We start from the raw sequence: 19,419 nt of genomic DNA on the forward strand, positions 1-19,419 counted from the left end.
GATCGATAGGAGACAAGTCGTTTTCAAGGCTGGGGAGGGGCAAGTTGTGACGAATGGTGGACACTGGTGTCCAAGATGATTTTGCCGTAAAAAGGCGACTATGCTTGTCGTAAAAGGCGACTAACAGGATTGGGTGGTCAGACTCGCTGACTTGGTGGATGCATGTCATCGATCGCAATTGCGTGGATTGATGCTCATGATATCAATCACTGGATTGTCTGGTCCAGACTCAATTATTTACAGACCGCCGTCATATAGCTGGAACATTGCTGAGTGCGGCGTAAAACAACAAACCAAACAAGATGATTTTATTTCCCCAGCCTTGACAACTGCTAGAAGTTGAGGGCAGATGATATGCCTGGAAAAGAAACATTTGACTAATTACACAGGTTCCAGCTTAAAACTTGGATACAAAACTAAGATTTTGATGTTCATGTTATGTGTTTTTCTCCTTTCAATTTCAACCCTAGTCGCATCATGTGTGCTACACACACACATTTGGAAGTTCTCTATGCCTTGGGTTTTCTTAAAGATTCTTGACGTTGTGGGACGTTGCTAATAATATCAATCACCAGTTTGGCCCAGGCTGGATATTTACAGGCAATAGTCATGTAGCAAAAAGTGGCATCAAGCCATGTCTTGAAAACTTTTCTTAAATGGACTTCAGTTGTCTCCCTTTCATCATCACACCCGCTCACTGCATCAAACAAACCATGCCATGTAATAAAACACTTCTCTTAAATGGATGTCAGTTGTCTCCCTTTCATGTTCATCGTCACAACAGAACCCTGAGCTGCCACTGTCAACTGTTTATTCTGACCAATATATTACATGTCGGAAGTGATACATCTACATGCACACCTTGTAGGGTTTAAATACCTCCTTTTATTAAATAACTGGTACTCAATGACAACAACAATGCATTAACCATTGTAATAACATGCATATGATACATAACAAAGTGATGTGCTTATCTAGAGGGACACTACTGGGAGTTGGCAGGCAGAGATTTAACACTGGAACTTCTAACTGCTTCGAAATATATTTTTTCAGTTCAATTTCTTTGAATAGGGACAAGAAAACAACTATCTTACGAAACATTCCAAATACATTTTGCAGTCTTAATGTAGCACGTCTCTTCTAATGATTTGTCCTTTTGCAAATTCTGAAACCATTCTCTCATAAAAATGTCATAGCTTTAAAACAGCAGACAAATCTGTCCAATAGGCACTTGTAACTTTAAAATCTCAAAGCATGAACTGATCCTAAGTAGTTCCAACAATAACAACCGAACATTAAAGCACTGCACATAACTTGAGGTAAGATTTAGGGAGAATATTACATAAAAGCATATAATTATCTGTACATATTGGAGAGCCACTATGTGGTCTAACAGACTTGTCTTCACGACTTGTTAGAATGTTCGTACGAAACCTTGCATATACTCCACGCTAGTTCATTGGATGAGGAATGGATATGCACTATTCTGAATCATTTGGGTTTACTAATAAAATAAACAATATCATGTATACATAAATAGTAAAACTACTTAATAAATACGTCATAGCTGGGAAGCTTTATAAGCAACATTATCATTTGTGCATTTTGCTATGCTAAAAGTGTCTACACATTCTGAGATTTTCGTCCTCGAGAATTCACCCAACTTTACACTCTTCTGTACACCAGCAATATCAGTACAACTGTACCAGTGTCCATACCAGCAGCAAACACTTCACAAGCCAAAGCAACGATGATGATTAACACAAACTATCCTAGATCTTCAGATCCTTCAAGCAGTCAAATTCTGACAGATTTTATGTGAATAACTGCTCAAGAGACCTGCTGACACAATCTTGTTTCAAGGCAGGGTAAGAGTGCGTGAGTATGGTTTATGCTGCTTCAGCAATATTCCAGCACTATCACTGCAGGGGACACCAGAAATGGGCTTCACACTGTACCCATCGGCATGAGGACCGAAAGCTTTCACCACAAGGCTACCCCACCACCCCGACAGGTTAAGGAAACAGACTGAATGACACTGATTGAATCAAAGGTTCACAAACAACTACTGTTTTTTATAAAACAAAGTTTCAAAGCATATGAATATTTTAAACATTTATTATGTTACGATTTGGAGGTGGTGGTGGTGGTGGTGAGCTACTGCAGTGAAAAAAATGATCAATGCTTATCATATTTTTGGATGACCCTCCCAATGGCCTTGTACATTTTTTTCAAGGCCCTCCCTGAAAAGAATTAATATCTTAATATAAAATGTCCAAATATTCATGAGGCTCCCCAAATATGTGCATTATTTTTTAATAACCGAGTCTCACCTACAGATAAATACTTTTTGGTGATCTTCCCTCTGCCACCCCCCCACTAAATAAATGACAGGAGCTTAATGGTCAAATGACATTATTTTTTGCAGGATGGAATCTCAGCGACTTTTTATTTCAACATTGTGTCCATCTTCCCAAGAATAAACTAGGCTGTGATATAAGGCCAGAGGACACTGTTGCCTCGGGAAGATGCATCATGCCATGACTGCTTCGTCTTGCTACTGACATGGACATGGCGATATTCTGTATTTACATTTCACTCCTGCTAATGTTGTTAACAGCAGCTATTGCATACAACCCGAGAGATCAACGGTGTATTTCTCAGTGCAATGGCGTCAAGAGACATCTGGGTGACAGGTGCTCCGGTCATACATTGCGAAATGGACAACAGATCAGGCTTGTCAATAGAAGAATTATCAAAACATGAAAAGAAGGATTCATTCTTGTATCTCTGAAGTAAAAAGACACCAGTGAATTAAGGACAGAAGTAGCCAACAGTTTTGTAAGCAAGGATGTTCAAATAAACAAATGTCCCACTAAAAGCCAGTTCAATTAACACAGGTGAATATGACAGTATGTGCGACTTCAACATTGATTTGGACAATTAGACATTTGATTTTTTTTTTAAGCTTAAAATAACACAGAGATGAGCGACAGGTTAGTTTTTAACAAGCAACTTGTGAAGGAGAATACATCTGTAGAACCATGTACAATATAAAAAGTATTTCACAAATATTCAACAGTTTTATACAATCAGGTCACCTGATAGTTCAAATGAGCCATTTTTAGAACGGACACAACCAGTGATGTAAAGATTTTTATCAAATAATAATACCATAACGTTGGTTTGTACCTAATCACTATACAGGACAGAAGGAAACAGTCCCCCCTCGTCGTACTAATCTCTTCTTTGAAATCAACTTGGGTAAACATTATTGCGAAACACGCGAAAAAAATAAATCTGTCTGTGAGAAGCCCTGAATGGTATATGGTCTTTACTGATTAATCTGACTTTATTGACATGGTATGAAATAATTCAAAATTTTAGATTCATAAGATCTTATAGATGAAACATTATTCTTTTCTCTTGGCCCTAAACATGTCTATTTGGTATTTTTAAAAACATATTATTATAGCATTTAAGAAACTAGCATTAAAAACAATATTTGTTGTTACGTTTGTATGAAGAATGTGAGATGTACTATCTCTTCAATTACATCACTACCAAAGCCAGGGCTTCTCACTACAGATTCTAAATTCAACATTACCACAGCGAGGTGGCTCCTCACAGAGTCAGGTGGTCTAACACTGTAGTGGAGCAGCATATAGACAGTGCACAAGCAAACATTCTCCACACAGAAGGATGCGAAATCTTCATTTGGAGTATGATTTTTAACACATTATGATCCACTTCTTACTAAATTCAAAGATCAGTGGCCGGCCAAAGATATCTAGTGTAAGGTGTATATCAAACAAAACCCATGATTACAGTAAGAAGAAGCAGAGTTAAAAAATAATAGGGGGCCTGGCGTAAGGAGTTTGCTGTTCGAGTATTTGAGTCTAGGGACCCCAAAATCTTAACTTTTAATCTGAATCTTTAACTTTGACCCCTAGATGATCAGGCTTAATTTTGAACATTGCTGCTCCACATCTGGCCCTACTGTCTGCTGGTGTGACTACAACATGAGATGGCAGTCTTCTCACTGATGCTCCAGTCTACAGGATCGTGGAGTAGCCAGAAGTCAGATCTCCACATGCAGTTATCTCATGCTAGTCCAACCTCCAAGTCCTACAGCTGGATCTCTGATGCTGAAGCTCAATAAACTGCCAAGCGGCAAAGGGGGACTTCCTCATGATTCCAGAGTATGCCGGACAGAGACTCTGATGTACCTAACGCTAGACTAAAGAAAGACACATATAGAAACTGTACGAAGAGTCAGTCCAGACGAAAGAATTCTGTTCGACAACATCCTGCCCTGACGTCACAAGTAGGAAAACATCACAAAATGCTGACATTGTTATTGCTGTTCAATCAGTGTGCTGTTTCTGTTGAAATTCTTCATGCACCTGAAAACATACACTGATATAAGTTAGGCTTCCTTGACTACACTGACTGAGACTAACTCCTGCAATATCTAGTGTCTTGGATATGAAGGAACCTCACTGCAGTACGAAGCACGTGCATAGACAGTGTCGGGTTAATGCAGGACTCAACCCAGGTCATTCATGGTGTTACAGTAAAAAAAGCAACAACTGCGCACAGACATGGTGTCTTCAATCAATCAGCAGTTTAGCACATTTAAAACATTCATATCACACCACAGGTTCTGTTAGACATAAACAAATCAAGTCACATGTTTTGATGGAGATTGGAGTCATCTGGATTAGAAGTTCCTCGTTGATTTTAGATTTCGTTTGCTAGAACTAAGCAACACTGACCGCTAAAATCCATCAGAATTACTTAATTGGAAGCTGCTCACTTGGGTTATCCCTGATGCATAATCATGAGGAAGAAATGTGCCACAGTCTGGCAAGGAAATCTGTATCCAAAAGCATTATCCATAGTACTCCATGTGGAAAGAGAGTTGTCTCCCTTAGACTATGTACACAGCACTCCAGTTGTTTAACTGTCAAACTTTTGGCACAAGGCAAGTTGAAATATCAATCCCTTCACAGGCCTCAATCCAACTGAAAACGTTCACAACACTGCTATAAACATCACCAAAGGCCTTAATTCACTCCAAAGATGTCCATTTCAGTAACTGGCATGTCTGTCCTCACTGAAAGACTTGCATATGTCAATGTCAAATTCAGGTGAAATAGATTGCTAAGCACTAGCACTGTGCACCAAGTTTCCAGCCAGCCTTATGGTAAGGGCTGTATCCCCATCACCACAAGGTTCCAAGCATTGAGCGATGTCTATGTACATGAAAGTGACGTGCGATGTACGAGGTCGCCGCCGTGGTGACCTATGTGGCAACCTCCTCCTCCAGCATGGCGTCAAGCTCTTCCGTCAGTCCTTGCAACATATTGTCTATGTCAAACAGCACATCACCCGTGTCACCGCCGGGCTTCTTCGAACTGAAAACAGAGCCGTAAATATAGAGTGATCCTCTTACATGACCTAGACTTACATGTCACAATTGTGCACTATTTCAAAAGGTGAAGTGAGGTGTAATGGGTTTAATGTCACGTTCAAGATTATTGCACTTATATAGCGATGTGTGTGTGCGCCCGTGTGTGTGTGAGTGCACATGCGTGCGTGCGTGCATGTGCTTGAAACTAGTGTTCAAACTAATGCCTGTTTCATAGTGCTAGCCCACGAGATGCTGTGCCTCAGTTTCACATGGATACCCCACCCAGACACAGTATACTTACTCTGAGACGACCAGTCCTTGTTCCCCTCAATGCCAAGCGCCAGGCAGGGTAACAACAAATACTATCTTTTGACGTCTTTTGATATGACATGGCCTGGGATCGAACCCACAACCTTCTGCTCTCCGGGCAGATACTCTACTGGACAACGGGGGTAATGTAAGAGATTGTGTATAGAAAGTTTTCAGATGCAACGCCAAAAAATAATATTTGTAATGTGGCATGAACTTTCAACAACTGACAGATATTGGTACAAGTAGAAATTACTGATAGTGGGTTGACTACTTGAGCTATTTATCATGATTTCGATGGTTGATCACAGTGCAAATGAAACAAAATGTTTTTAAATGTCTCAGTACCCAACATACCATTCATAATTGTGCAAACTGATGCATAATTCTGGGCCGATCAAAAATAAAATGTAAAGATAGCCTCACATTTTTAACTGGCGAACATTTTGCTCCAGGGACCAGTTATTGGATATTCTGGGACAGGGTGCTGGGATTTTGTTCCACAGAGATCATTTGTTCCAGAAAAAGGTAGAAAAACATAGTTTTGCCTCAGGTACAAATATAAATTATACATTGGACATGCTGGATCTAGAGCTACAGAAATACATGTGTTGTTAAAGAAAATAAAAATGTACAGCTCCTCCTTCCAGAGAAAATACACGTACATGTAATTATTGTACGTTGTGAAGCAGTGACCCCCACCAGAATACTAAATAGTCGGTCCCTAGCACAAATGACAAACACAATCTGATGGCATTCCATACATTATTCCTGATTGACTTACACAGGAGCTTTGTCCTGGTTGCCCACATGCTGATGGTGTTGATGTTGTTGCTGCTGATGATGCAGGGGTACCGCTGGTTTGGGCTTGTGGGCCGGTACAGGTGGACGCGCTATTCCTGTAAGATCAAGGCGTTGCATATATTCAAGAACAACACACTTGGATTTGCAGTCGTCAGAGACACTGAAGTTGTTTTTTAAATCACTATCATGATTAAGCCAATGCTCAGACATCTTGACATCACACTTCACAGTATGTGACATTAAAGTCAGGGCACAACTGGGAATTAGATATTTTTTAAGTAAATAAAATTTGGTGGCAGTTCATCCAGTATGCTTATAAACAAGCCACAGCTGTGGCCTTCAGCCGCTGTTCACACAGCATATTAAGATACTGCACATCACTGTATAGCAAATGGCGTGAGTGAGTGAGTTGGGTTTAACGCCGCTTTTAACATTATTCCAGTTATATCGCTGCGTGTCAGCTTAATGTGGGAGGTCTCAGACGTTTACCACTTTGGTGAAACCCACGAGCACGGGTATGGTGCTGACAAACCTAGAAACATAATCAGGGCGAACCGGGATTTGAACCCACAATCATAGGTTTCTGGCGTGCCCAAGGGACGCAACTCTGCACCACGAATTGCGGCGCCTTAGACGACTGGGCCACCCGTGCCCCCTATAGCAAATGGAAGTGTGGTCTCACTGGGAATAATTTCTTACTGTGTAGACTGTTTTGTGCATCCAATTTGTGTATCCTGATAAGATTCTTTCTGTCTTTGTTACAGTTGTGGGATATTTCCCACAATATATCTTGGCAAATGTAAAGGTTTTACGGGTATACAAACAAGCCATTTCATGTAACAAGACTACATTGAACTAAGTGATTGTATTTAGCTATATTTCATGTAACAAGTCTACATTGAACTAAGTGATTGTATTTAGCTATATTTCATGTAACAAGTCTACATTGAACTAAGTGATTGTATTTAGCTATATTTCATGTAACAAGTCTACATTGAACTAAGTGATTGTATTTAGCTATATTTCATGTAACAAGTCTACATTGAACTAAGTGATTGTATTTAGCTATATTTCATGTAACAAGTCTACATTGAACTGAGTGATTGTATTTAGCTATATTTCATGTAACATGTCTACATTGAACTGAGTGATTGTATTTAGCTACATTTCATGTAACAAGTCTACATTGAACTGAGTGATTGTATTTAGCTATATTTCATGTAACAAGTCTACATTGAACTAAGTGATTGTATTTAGCTATATTTCATGTAACAAGTCTACATTGAACTGAGTGATTGTATTTAGCTATATTTCATGTAACAAGTCTACATTGAACTGAGTGATTGTATTTAGCTATATTTCATGTAACAAGTCTACATTGAACTAAGTGAATGAAAACTATTTTCCACTGCAGTCTGTAGATAATGTGGCTTCTAAATGCACGTCTCATGGGCATATACAACTTTGCAGATTTGGATAGAACATAACGTAGTTAACGCAAATATAGTATTCAAACCATCGAAAGTGGCACGTAAATAATGTTTATTTGCACTTTTGTCCTGTCTATCAATTTCAAAGCTGAAACAAAAATATAGCAGGGGCGGAGCCTTTATATATAAGGCCTCCATATATGGTCTTGTCGGTGGAAATTACCTTCAAATAACTTGGTTGATTGCACAAGCTACCTCTAAAATTATACACTTGATCACACAACAAGCCTGCCCCTGCGTTTTCACTCTAGCAAGCAGGCCTCTGTTAAAAGCAGGCCATTATCGGCAAACCTATTCTTCACCCTTTTCACCCTCAGACATTCTCCTTTCTACAATTAGCAATGACCATTTATACACTGTACTTTCCTTCGTATGAGTGGGATTTAAGGATCAAAATATACTCCTCTTTCTTACAACGGAAACGTGAAAAAGGCTATTTAGATCCCAGATTGAGGTCAATATTCGGTGTGAAACGATGTGCGCAACATACTATTTCTTCAATTGTGTTTATTGTTTGCATGACAGTACTCATCTGATTTATTTCATTGTGAGACAACAACTAATGAAACAATCGTGTATATTCTGTACCTGGCTGGCAGCAATACCCAATCAGCTTGCAGGCCTAGCCGGCCGTGCTAATTAAGCTACGCCTCCTCGTTAGAGCTTTTAATATTCGTTTGGGTTGTAACAAATACGGACATCGAAAATATGTACTCTTAATACAGCCCAACAGCGCTAAATTTACGTCTTTACACATTTTTTCTCCGCCATTGTATTTTACATCATACTGGCTACATAATTATGTAAGAAAAATCTATTACTATTTTACATGACACTTGCATTCAGCAATATTTCAGCTATGTCATTGTGGCCTGTAAATAAAGCAGTTTAATCCACCTTCAGCATGACGTCACAATCGAACAACTTTACTAATCACTCTGCCTCTGAGTCTGGTTAGCTGTAATTTTTTTTACTCAAGAAAGTGTTTACAAACTTGAGGAATGATTTGGTTTGAATAAATAGAATCTTACATTCATGTCTTTTGATATAATACATATCAACACTCGTCTATATGTATGGTATCAAAAGACACGTAGGGGAGCTTCTCAAACATGCCACACACTGTAACAACCTGATCTTACTAGTTGGCTGTTTTAACAAGAAAGTGGAAGAAATGAAATTGTATTGTGACATAGGTGTATCAGTGCCTACAATTACCTTTCTGTGTAGGGTTGGACATGCCTGACACTGTCACTACTGGTCTTGGGCCCGCCGCCATCATTGGATTGGGCTGTGAATGTGAGATCATTGAGTTCTTACTAACAGGGCTATGGCCGAAGCCCATCGGAGTCCGTTTCAATGTCCCTGAATTCTCCTCAAACATACTTGAATTTAAATCTACACTTCTCTGTCCATTCATTCCATCAGCAATTTCTACTATAGAGGGTTTAGCAGCAGGAGTTCTTTGCTTAATTGTGCCAACATTTTCATTGGCAAAAGGCAAAGTGTTTGAATCCACACTGGAAGTTGATGATGTTGATTCGAAACTAGTTGTAGAGTCACTGCGTTTGTCACCTAAACCTGTTCTCAAGTTCTCAACCTCAGAGGGTTTCACATTTTCATTCACATTATTCCGCGGTATTTCCTTTGGGGGAGACATGTGTTTGCGCAGATTCACCCCAAATGTTCTACCTTCGTTTTTCTCTCCCCCGTAGGCCCTCTTGTCATGAGGACTGTGAGGACTGTGACTGAGGTCCCTCCTTATTTTACTCTGTAGCCCTCCGAACTCCCCTGCTGCTGCCTTGTCTGATTTACTAGGAATTCCGTAATTGTGAATCTTGGGTGTGATGATATCCATGGCGATGGGAGGAGGGGGAGGTGGGAACTCTTCCCCATCCGAAGAGGTATTTTCTTGAGCACCATTCTCTTCCCGCTTTGACCCAAATCTTTGAGAGAGACTTTGAACACAGCTGGCAAATGCTTGCTGCTTGGGCGGGATCTCTTGCTGGTGCTGGGGTGATGCCTGATGTTGGGGCGAGGCCTGATGCTGGGGCGAGGCCTGATGCTGGGGCGAGGCCTGATGCTGTGGAGGAGCATGATGCTGGGGAGAGGCTTGATTCTGAGGTGCAGCATGATGCTGGGGGGAGGCCTGAGGCTGAGCCTGCACAAGCTGCTGGGGCTTGACACTGACAGCTGGAGGCCCGGCCGAAGCCGTCATCCTTGTCTGTTCCCGAGCCTCTCCCCCAAAGTGTGCACTCTGGTGCATGCTTGGTCGTTGACTGGGCAATTCTTGGATATCGTCTCGAGGAGTTGGTCCCTCATTTCGGATTGAGTGTGTTCGTTTGGGAGGTGGTGGCGGTGCTCGCTTGCCCCTTCCTGTGGGGGAAGGGGTGGACGGGCCCGAGTCTTGGTTCTGTGTGTTGACAAACAGTGGACTTGATGGTCCTGGGCTTGTAGATTCATTAACAGGCATTTTGGGGATCGCAAGGTTTGGTTTTGGTTTTGGGGCTTTCAGCGGAGGTGCAACATGGGGGGTATCATAGATGTGTTCTTGCTGGGAGCCAGACCTCGTCTGATTCTTCTTCAACGTCCCCGAAAACACCATTCCACCTGCAAGAACCGAGTTCTTATTCCCGTCAGAATTACACTCTGACTCATGTTTCTCAATTTCAATATTATCGGGTGAATACTCTCGACTTGATCTTTTTGTCTTAGCAATGATCTTAGCAACGGGTTTAGCTTTGACTTGCACTTTAGGTGCAACTGGAGCCACTAGCACACGGTCCTCATCCCGAGGCTGTTCCGCCATGACAACGCCACCAGCAATGTCCTTATCCAACGAATTCCCTGACCGCCGGTCACCTCCTGGAGTTTGAAAAGACTGATATGTAATTGGCTGGCCTGCCATGTCCTTGCCTTCTGGTATTGACTCTGTTGTGCTGGGTGTCCTGCTCGATGACCTCTTTACCTGGATGGCAACAACATCAGGTCCTCCAGAACCGGTTGAGTTCTGCCGAGTGAACACACTGTCCCCATCCCGGATGTGCATGATCCTTATCTCCCCGCTGCTCAAACTGCCACCGCTGCTGCTGGTCCCGCTGGCACCACTGCTGCCGCTGCTCACAGTGGCAATACTGTCCCCCGATGGTGACTTCTTCGGCTTGGCACCTACACCAAGCTCCTGTACATACTGTGGAGCCATGTCGCCTGACCACCTCAAGTTATTCATTTGGGATGGTGGCTCCAGCAACTCCTGTGAGCCACGTCGTTTTTCCACAGATGATAACCTCTTGCTGCCAGACATAATTCTCTTGAGTCTGTCGATGGCTAACATGATCTTTTTCTGGTGACCTGGAATGCCAAAACAGAATATGTAGAGTAGAGAAAAATGAAAGAGTATTCAAACATTTTTAACAATCCTAGCATCATCTCATGATATTTGAAAACTCCTCACATCACATCTTATCAACAGCAAAATTTGAGTGAGTATGGTTTTATGCCACTGGCAGCAATGTAGCAGCAATATCATGACATCAAACAGAAATAGGCTTCACATATTGTCCCGATATTGAGAATCAAACCCGGGCCTACTTTATGAGAAGCAAATGCATTAACCACTCCACTATGCTAGTTTAAGAAAAGAGATTCAGTTCAAATGTTTTTATCTCTGAGAAACAAAAAATTACTAATCTTAATTCCCATTTGTGATACCCTTTTCTACTTCTTAACACACGTTCCTCTGCACACATCACAAACACAACCATAATCCACAACTTATTCCACATATCATCAAATGTTACGAGGTCAAATTCATTAAAAAAAAAAAGAATTCTGAAAAATATGTCAAAATTTTGTTTTTCAAATCTCAAATAAATGAAAAATATCTATGCCATCTCAAGTTTATTGCTATGTAACTGTAGTCAGTATGTTCGTCACTGCACCCTGCCACCATGCAGGCCGGGGTGCTACAGCCCGATAACATGGCTTCAAATTACATCCCCCATCTTCCTATTGCGGTCATCTTATCTGGCCCTGCAAGGTAGCTCCAGCCTTATCACTTCCTACATTACCCAGGAGGGGGCGGATATATATAGCCATCATCTAACTCATCACTAGATCAAGGGTACCAGCTCACTACACATAACGTTGGCCCTTATGGGGCTGGAGCCTTGCCAAAACAATTTCAAATGTTTCATCACAATGCTGCCGTTCGTCTATCATAATTCTTCTTCACACTTCACTACACCCTAAACAAACAATTTTTTAAAGAAAATAACCATCCATAAAATTGGTTACTTCAGTTTATCTACAACAACTTGAACCTATTTAAGAGAATAAAAAGCAAATCTGAAATAATTGTATACATGTTCGTATTGCAAAACCAGGTAAAATATTTGAAGCACAGATCCCCTGCACAGCTGTCTATCATAATTGATCTGTGTTAAAGGGAGAGAACTCTGTAATCATCCCACCACAATTCCCTCAGGTGATTATAAGTCGGTAACATACATAGTGAGTTTTTTGTCAATCACTGACAACCTTCAACATTTGTAAAAATACCTCATCCAAAACATGAAAAAGGTAATCTTTTCAAGAAGACAGATCTACTGTGAACGTGTTGACTTATTTTAGGAAAAATGCAATTGTTTTAGCACATGTCTCCCAGTGAAGCTCAAACAAACCCGAAACCATGCCGAAGCCCTCGTTGTAGATGAGGGAGGTATTTCCAGGATGATGCAAGGATAAAACCTGTCATTCTCTACTGGATCAGCGTATGATGGTATCACTACATCCCTGATTACAATAGCTGGGTCCATTATGTATTAAAACAAACCCAGTCCAGCTGTGCGCCAAGCATAACACCTGAATCATACCCCACAGACAACAACTGCTGGGTCTTAAAGCTTGTCAATCTTCAGACTGACTTGGCATGAGGAAGGCGTCTAGCGATATTTGATGCAAGACTTTCCCTTCACTTATACAAGCAGTTTAGACAGATTTTTTACCTTCCAGTCTTAACGCAAGGAATAAACAACCAGTTAATCATCATCACTGATGTGTATAACTAAATAAAAACCATAAAGAATTAATTCCCCAAAATAAAACAAACACAAATTCTTATCTAAAATATTTACATTGCTAATTTGTTTCGATACAGATTTAGTGCCAGCTTTACAGAAAGGTCCTAAAAGGTTTAATATTATCTCAACAGAAGCCCAGGTGCAAATGTGAATATATAACCTTTACTAACAGCTGTGTTATAGATAGATAAATTTGTACAAGGGCAGAGAATGAACATGGCTACAATCTAACAGCGATAACCACAGCAGCTGCAACAGCACCAACTGAATTCATGTCTGTTAATTCTTTCCAGTGTTCAAACAGACAGACATAAGTTCTCTTTATCTTTCCCTGGGGAGATAGGAATACCTTCATCCATTCCAAACATGACGCTTAAGAAATTTAGCAACAGCAATTACACCAGCCTATATATATATATGCAAGAAAGTACAAGAAATTATCATAACCTTACCTCCAAACAGAGCTCACATCAACAGACTATGTGAAGGTAAGCTTTCTATTTTAACACAATAACCGCTCCTATACAGGTTTAACAATGTACCTTAAACCTGTTTTGGAATTGAAAATGAAAATGACTATGTAAATATTTACTGACCTAGTTTTTGAATGCCAATTTCCTCCAGGTCCTCCCAAGTGATGTCGGTGACGAAGTCGATGTTGTCGTAACCCTGGCCGGTCAATGTCTGGCAGTACTGTCCGAGGCCCAGTAGATGCAGCCACTCTAGCATGTCATTCTGCAATGCATGTGAAAGGAACGTGAAATGTGCGTGTCAAATGTCCTCATGTCAGGAGGTGGGTTGGCCCTGTAGGTCGGGTGTTCGCCTCGGCAGCGTGACCACTCCTGTCTACACCAGCAGGATGCCAGTCTAGTTGTACGGGCCTACAAGCAGGGGGGGTCTGAACAGACGTGTCTATATAGAGAACCAGCAAGGCAGCTTCACAGCCAACCAGTTTAACACTGTCAAACTAACGAGAGATCATGTTCTTCACTAAACAGTCTTCACAGGAAAAGCAGGTTTACTTTAGCCAAACAACAAAACAGATGAGCCTAAACCTGCTTTGAAGGTGAAAAACTTTCAATTTTCAGAACAATTTTGAAATGTTGCTTATGTTTCTCAAGTTAAGCAAACAGGAAAATCAGGTAAGCAATACGTTCCAAATGTCAGAGCTGAATTGCTGTGCAATGATTCTTTCTCAAGTCTACAAACAGGAAAAACCATCAAGTTTTAAATTCCAAAATCCAAAGTTGAACTGCTGTGGAAATGCTGGTATTAAACCCTTGCTCAAAGTGAATTTCCTCTACTTGGAACTTTACATCAAACTCAACCATCAGCTCAGCACAACACAAAGTCCACCAAAGTGAAATAAACAAGACCCAAGGTCCAAGGCCCTCCACATCTTCCGGCCAGCTCTGCCTAATGTATGTGGTATAACCTAACATGGAGCTCTCTTATATACACTAAGCTATGCTAATATTATTATACATGAGGCAAGTGAACACCTGTGTTCTATCTGTTAAACCACTAGCTGTAGATGACATTTCTTCTCTTCACACGGATGAACACAGGCCACTTCGTGTGAGTCAGAAACCATGGCAACAGTTTCATTACATTTCAGGAAAACATGTCTCTTACAGATAGAATTGTTTACTACTGTTTTTTAATGAGGACTCAGCAATATTCTAGCTATATTGCGTCGGTCTGTAAATAATAGAGTCTGGACCTGACAATCCAGTGATAAATATTGTGTGCAATGATCCATGCCAAAGGGGCACAATGACATGTAATCAAACAAGTCACTGAGCCTGACCACCCGATCCATTAAACCCCAAATCAATTCAGACACTATATATACTATCACAGTACTATGTTAGGAAAAACTGTTGCGGGCATCCTGAACAACATTAGAGAATCTATCCCTGTGTCCCTACTAATAGTGAGTCAGTGAGTGAGCGAGTTAGGTTTAAAGCCACTTTTAATAGTATTCCAGTTATATCATGGCGTGTCAGCTTAATGTGGGAGGAAAGCCCGAAGTGATGCAGGTCTCAGACGTCTACTACTTCGGTGAAATTCACGAGCACGGGTATGTTGCTGACAAACCTAGAAACACAACCGGCGAACTGGGATTCGAACCCACAATCATAGATTTCTGGCGTGCCCAAAGGAAGCAACTCTGCACAGCGAATCGCGGCGCCTTAGACGACTGGGCCACCCATGCCCCCTGTTCGGACTAATAAGACTTAACGCAAACCTTAATGGGTTAAACTTATGTGGAGTGAATTTCACTACCAAACTACTCCATAATGATCTTCCCCAGCACAGATATATAGTTTGAGTGAGTGGGCAGTGTGCTCCCTGGTTTGGAGCCCAGCTTAAGTCCAGGTCTAGACTGCATAATCAGCGCCATGTGTGAACTTGAGACATTGTCTCCGGTTTGTTGGGGTTATCAACTGTCAGGCATAAAATTGGAGTCAGAAGATACATGTGATCTTTAAACTACCTAAATGAAACATATTCACTGGGACTGCCAATTTGCCAGTCCTTATCCGCCACCTTCAATTACATGACAATCCCATCACAATGGCCCAGAAGGCGTGGTTGACAGTGTCTCGCTTAACAGGGTTTCATTGTTACACTATCAAGGCTTACAGATGGGCAGGGTTTGACAATCTCCATGTAGATCTTTACACAGCATGTTCTGCATGTTTACATACCGGTTTGAAATCGGGTATTCCATCATGAATATTCATGCGTGCTATCTCAGCTTTTAACCTCTTCCGATGCGCTGGCTTGGTAATCCCAATAGCTGTCAAATCCTGCAATGACAACATTCCATACTTACATTATCTACAGTTCAGCATCTTCACGATGTGTGTATTGCATATTTCAGTTGTCTAGGTAATAAGCGAGTTGTCATAGTTTAACGTTTTGTTCAGCACAAAACATTACACTGCTGAAGACAAGGATGAGCTTCACACATTTATACTGATGTGGACCTAGGTAGGCTTCAGAGTGACCATCAAACACTGTTACAACTGTGGTATGCTAGTACTCATCGGTGGTTCCCGAAGGCACCCCCTTCTCCCATCCCCCCAGAAAATGCACAAATGCACTTTCAGACACCTTATGTGTAGGTGTGTCACGATAAATGGAAATATTGACATATTGCTATTGGTAAGCACTTAAAGACAATAAATCGATTGTTAAATCAGTTTCCGATCAATAGTATCGATTTGAGTAAGGAATATCCATAGTTTCGATTATATTTACCATATCAATAAAATACATGCAATGCTGTTCAAATATGTTTTTCTTTCGATCATGAGTGGTAGTAATTTACACATGGTAATGTGGAAGTTTCTTTTTCTTTAATTATTTCACAAATCGGTCATATCTCAAACTTTACTTTTTATTTGTTGTTAGGGTTACCACAGTCAAAGGAAACTTCAGTTCCAAGGTTTAATTCAACTCTAAAAGCCATCTAAAATTATACACTGAAAACTATCGATATTTATCACAATAGTTTCTTTCAATATCAATAGTTATCGCATTTCCAGACCAATAGTCACCCCTACTTATGTGTCAACCTGTATGTGTTTTCGTTAACTTCAAACTTTTTAATTCAAGGATCTGCCTGCGCTACGTATTTAAGATAATGCACACAGAACATTGTTCGAAATTAAGCATGAAAATCTTTGTCATAACCCCAATGTTACAAGTTTAAGATTCAGGGTTGACACTAAATACAAATGCCGTAGGTCCTTAAAGACCCCAAACCACTCTTAATTTCATAAATTGCAGAACATAGAAAAAAATATTCACAAGGTAGTAAAATATTGTACAACAAATTCAGCTGCGTGGTGTGAGTGGTCATGTGACTTACCTCAGGAGTCATGCGTGATATGGTGGGCATGTCGTATCCAGCTTGGCTGAACTTGTCATAGTACTCTTCAAACTTCAGGTCACACAGCCACGCGTGGAGCACCTCATGGTCCTAGACATACAAACGTATAATTATTTATCATTACTCACTAAATAAGCTATCTATCTGATTGGCTAGTTGCCGTCCTGTAAAAATCCATGAAAGTCATCTGGTCTGCCTGTACGGATATCATTATTTTTATTTATAACAATGGAAATGACTTTTTTTAAGGAAAGAAATATGAGTGAGTGAGTGTGAGTGAGTGAGTTGGGTTTAACGTCACTTTTAACAGTATTCCAGTTATATCGTGGCATGTCACCTTAATGTGGGAGGAAAGCCCAAAGTGATGCAGGTTTCAGACGTTTACCACTTTGGTGAAACCCACGAGCACGGTTATGGTGCTGACAAACCTAGAAACATAATCGGGGTGAACCAGGATTTGAACCCACAATCATAGGTTTCTAGCGTGCCCAAGGGACGCAACTCTGCACAGCAAATCGCAGCACCTTAGACGACTGGGCCAGCCGTGCCCCCAAAAAGAAATGTGAAAGACAAAAACAAAAAACCTCAACTGATCGTTATGTCCTAATTCTTTTCTCAACAAATTAAAATCTTGGTAAGAGTTTAAAGTGGATTGAATGTTACAAAATATCAATTTTGTCAAGAGTTAGGGAGAAAATCAAAGTTTCAAAAGGATTTTTAAAAATCAGAAATGTTAGAAAAGAATTGAACCAACTGGCTTGCTATGCACCTGTCACTGTACACAGATGGGATGCTAACTCACCTGCATTCCGGCATGGAACAGTTCCGCCACGTTGATGGTGCTAGTGTAGCCAGATTCCTCTAGACGGTCAAGACTGCCGAGGCTGGAACTGGATGTAGAATGGTAGCTCTGTCTGGACGACACACCTGACTCATAACTCTGGCCTGACAGACGATGCTGGCTCGACACCTGCACATTCACCAGATTGTGTACCTGCAACATAACAAGGGGGTCTTAGACTTCCAACAACACTGTACAACAACACATGGTCTTTGACTTCCAACAACACTGTACAACAACACATGTTCTTGGACTTCCAACAACAATGTACGACAATGTGATATTAGACTTCCAAGAACACTGTATAACAACACATGTTCTTGGACTTCCAACAACACTGTACGACAATGTGATATTAGACTTCCAAGAACACTGTATAACAACATATGGTCTTGGACTTCCAACAACACTGTACGACAATGTGACATTAGACTTCCAAGAACACTGTATAACAACACATGGTCTTGGACTTCCAACAACACTGTACGACAATGTGATATTAGACTTCCAAGACACTGTATAACAACACATGGTCTTGGACTTCCAACAACACTGTACGACAATGTGATATTAGACTTCCAAGAACACTGTATGACAACACATGGTCTTAGACTTCCAACAACACTTGTATGACAATGTGTTTTTTTATACTTCCAACAACACTGTATGACAATGAGGTTTTTTAGACTTCCAACAACACTGTATGACAATGAGGTTTTTTAGACTTCCAACAACACTGTATGACAATGTGGTTTTAGACTTCCAACAACACTTTATGACAACATGGTGTTAGACCTCCAAAAAAACCTGTAACGATTTTGACTTCCAACAACACTTTATGACAATGTAATGTTGGACTTCCAACAACAATGTATGGCAATGTGGTTTTAAGACTTCCCAACAACTCTGTATGACAACAATTTGGTAATAGATTTAACAACATCACTGCATGACAACAACATGGTCTTAGAGTTCAAAACAAAAGATATTTCATGATGGTCAGTTTGTTTTAATCTGGCAGGAAAGCTCAAAGAGATTCACATCTTTCATGCTTACCATTTTGGTAAAAAAACATGAACATGGATCTGGATCCCACAAATCATAATTGGGTGAGTCTGGGATTCAAACCCCAAACCAGCACATCTAGCAGCCCAGGGATACAACTCCACAAAGCAAGATACAACAGCTTCTACTTCCACGGAGCATGGAACAACCCACACTCTACTACAGAACAGTGGGGGCACAGGTGGCCCAGTCGTCTAAGGCGCTGTGATTCGCTTTGCAGAGTTGTGTCTCTTGGGCATGCCAGAAACCTGGTCTTTGACTTCCAACAACACTGTACAACAACACATGTTCTTGGACTTCCAACAACAATGTACGACAATGTGATATTAGACTTCCAAGAACACTGTATAACAACACATGTTCTTGGACTTCCAACAACACTGTACGACAATGTGATATTAGACTTCCAAGAACACTGTATAACAACATATGGTCTTGGACTTCCAACAACACTGTACGACAATGTGACATTAGACTTCCAAGAACACTGTATAACAACACATGGTCTT

At 40.7% G+C, this 19,419-nt stretch overlaps 1 protein-coding gene across 3 annotated transcripts in view; it reads right to left on the reverse strand.

Moving 5' to 3' along the window:
* Positions 1–794: 794 nt before the first annotated feature.
* Positions 795–19,419, reverse strand: part of LOC124137949 (caskin-2-like) — a 232,591-nt gene continuing 213,966 nt past the window's right edge. For all 3 annotated transcript variants that reach the window (XM_046504412.2, XM_046504420.2, XM_046504427.2), the window contains 7 exons: positions 17,807–17,998; positions 16,984–17,094; positions 15,815–15,916; positions 13,697–13,835; positions 9,238–11,370; positions 6,510–6,624; positions 795–5,420 (listed from right to left, as the gene is read on the reverse strand). In XM_046504412.2, coding sequence (XP_046360368.2) covers positions 5,309–5,420; positions 6,510–6,624; positions 9,238–11,370; positions 13,697–13,835; positions 15,815–15,916; positions 16,984–17,094; positions 17,807–17,998 — 2,904 coding nt within the window. In that variant the 3' untranslated portion in view covers positions 795–5,308. The remainder of the gene's footprint in view (positions 5,421–6,509; positions 6,625–9,237; positions 11,371–13,696; positions 13,836–15,814; positions 15,917–16,983; positions 17,095–17,806; positions 17,999–19,419) is intronic.

The sequence above is a fragment of the Haliotis rufescens genome, unplaced genomic scaffold (genome assembly GCF_023055435.1).
Source record: "Haliotis rufescens isolate VD_foot unplaced genomic scaffold, xgHalRufe1.0.p SCAF_20, whole genome shotgun sequence".
Classification (NCBI taxonomy): domain Eukaryota; kingdom Metazoa; phylum Mollusca; class Gastropoda; order Lepetellida; family Haliotidae; genus Haliotis; species Haliotis rufescens.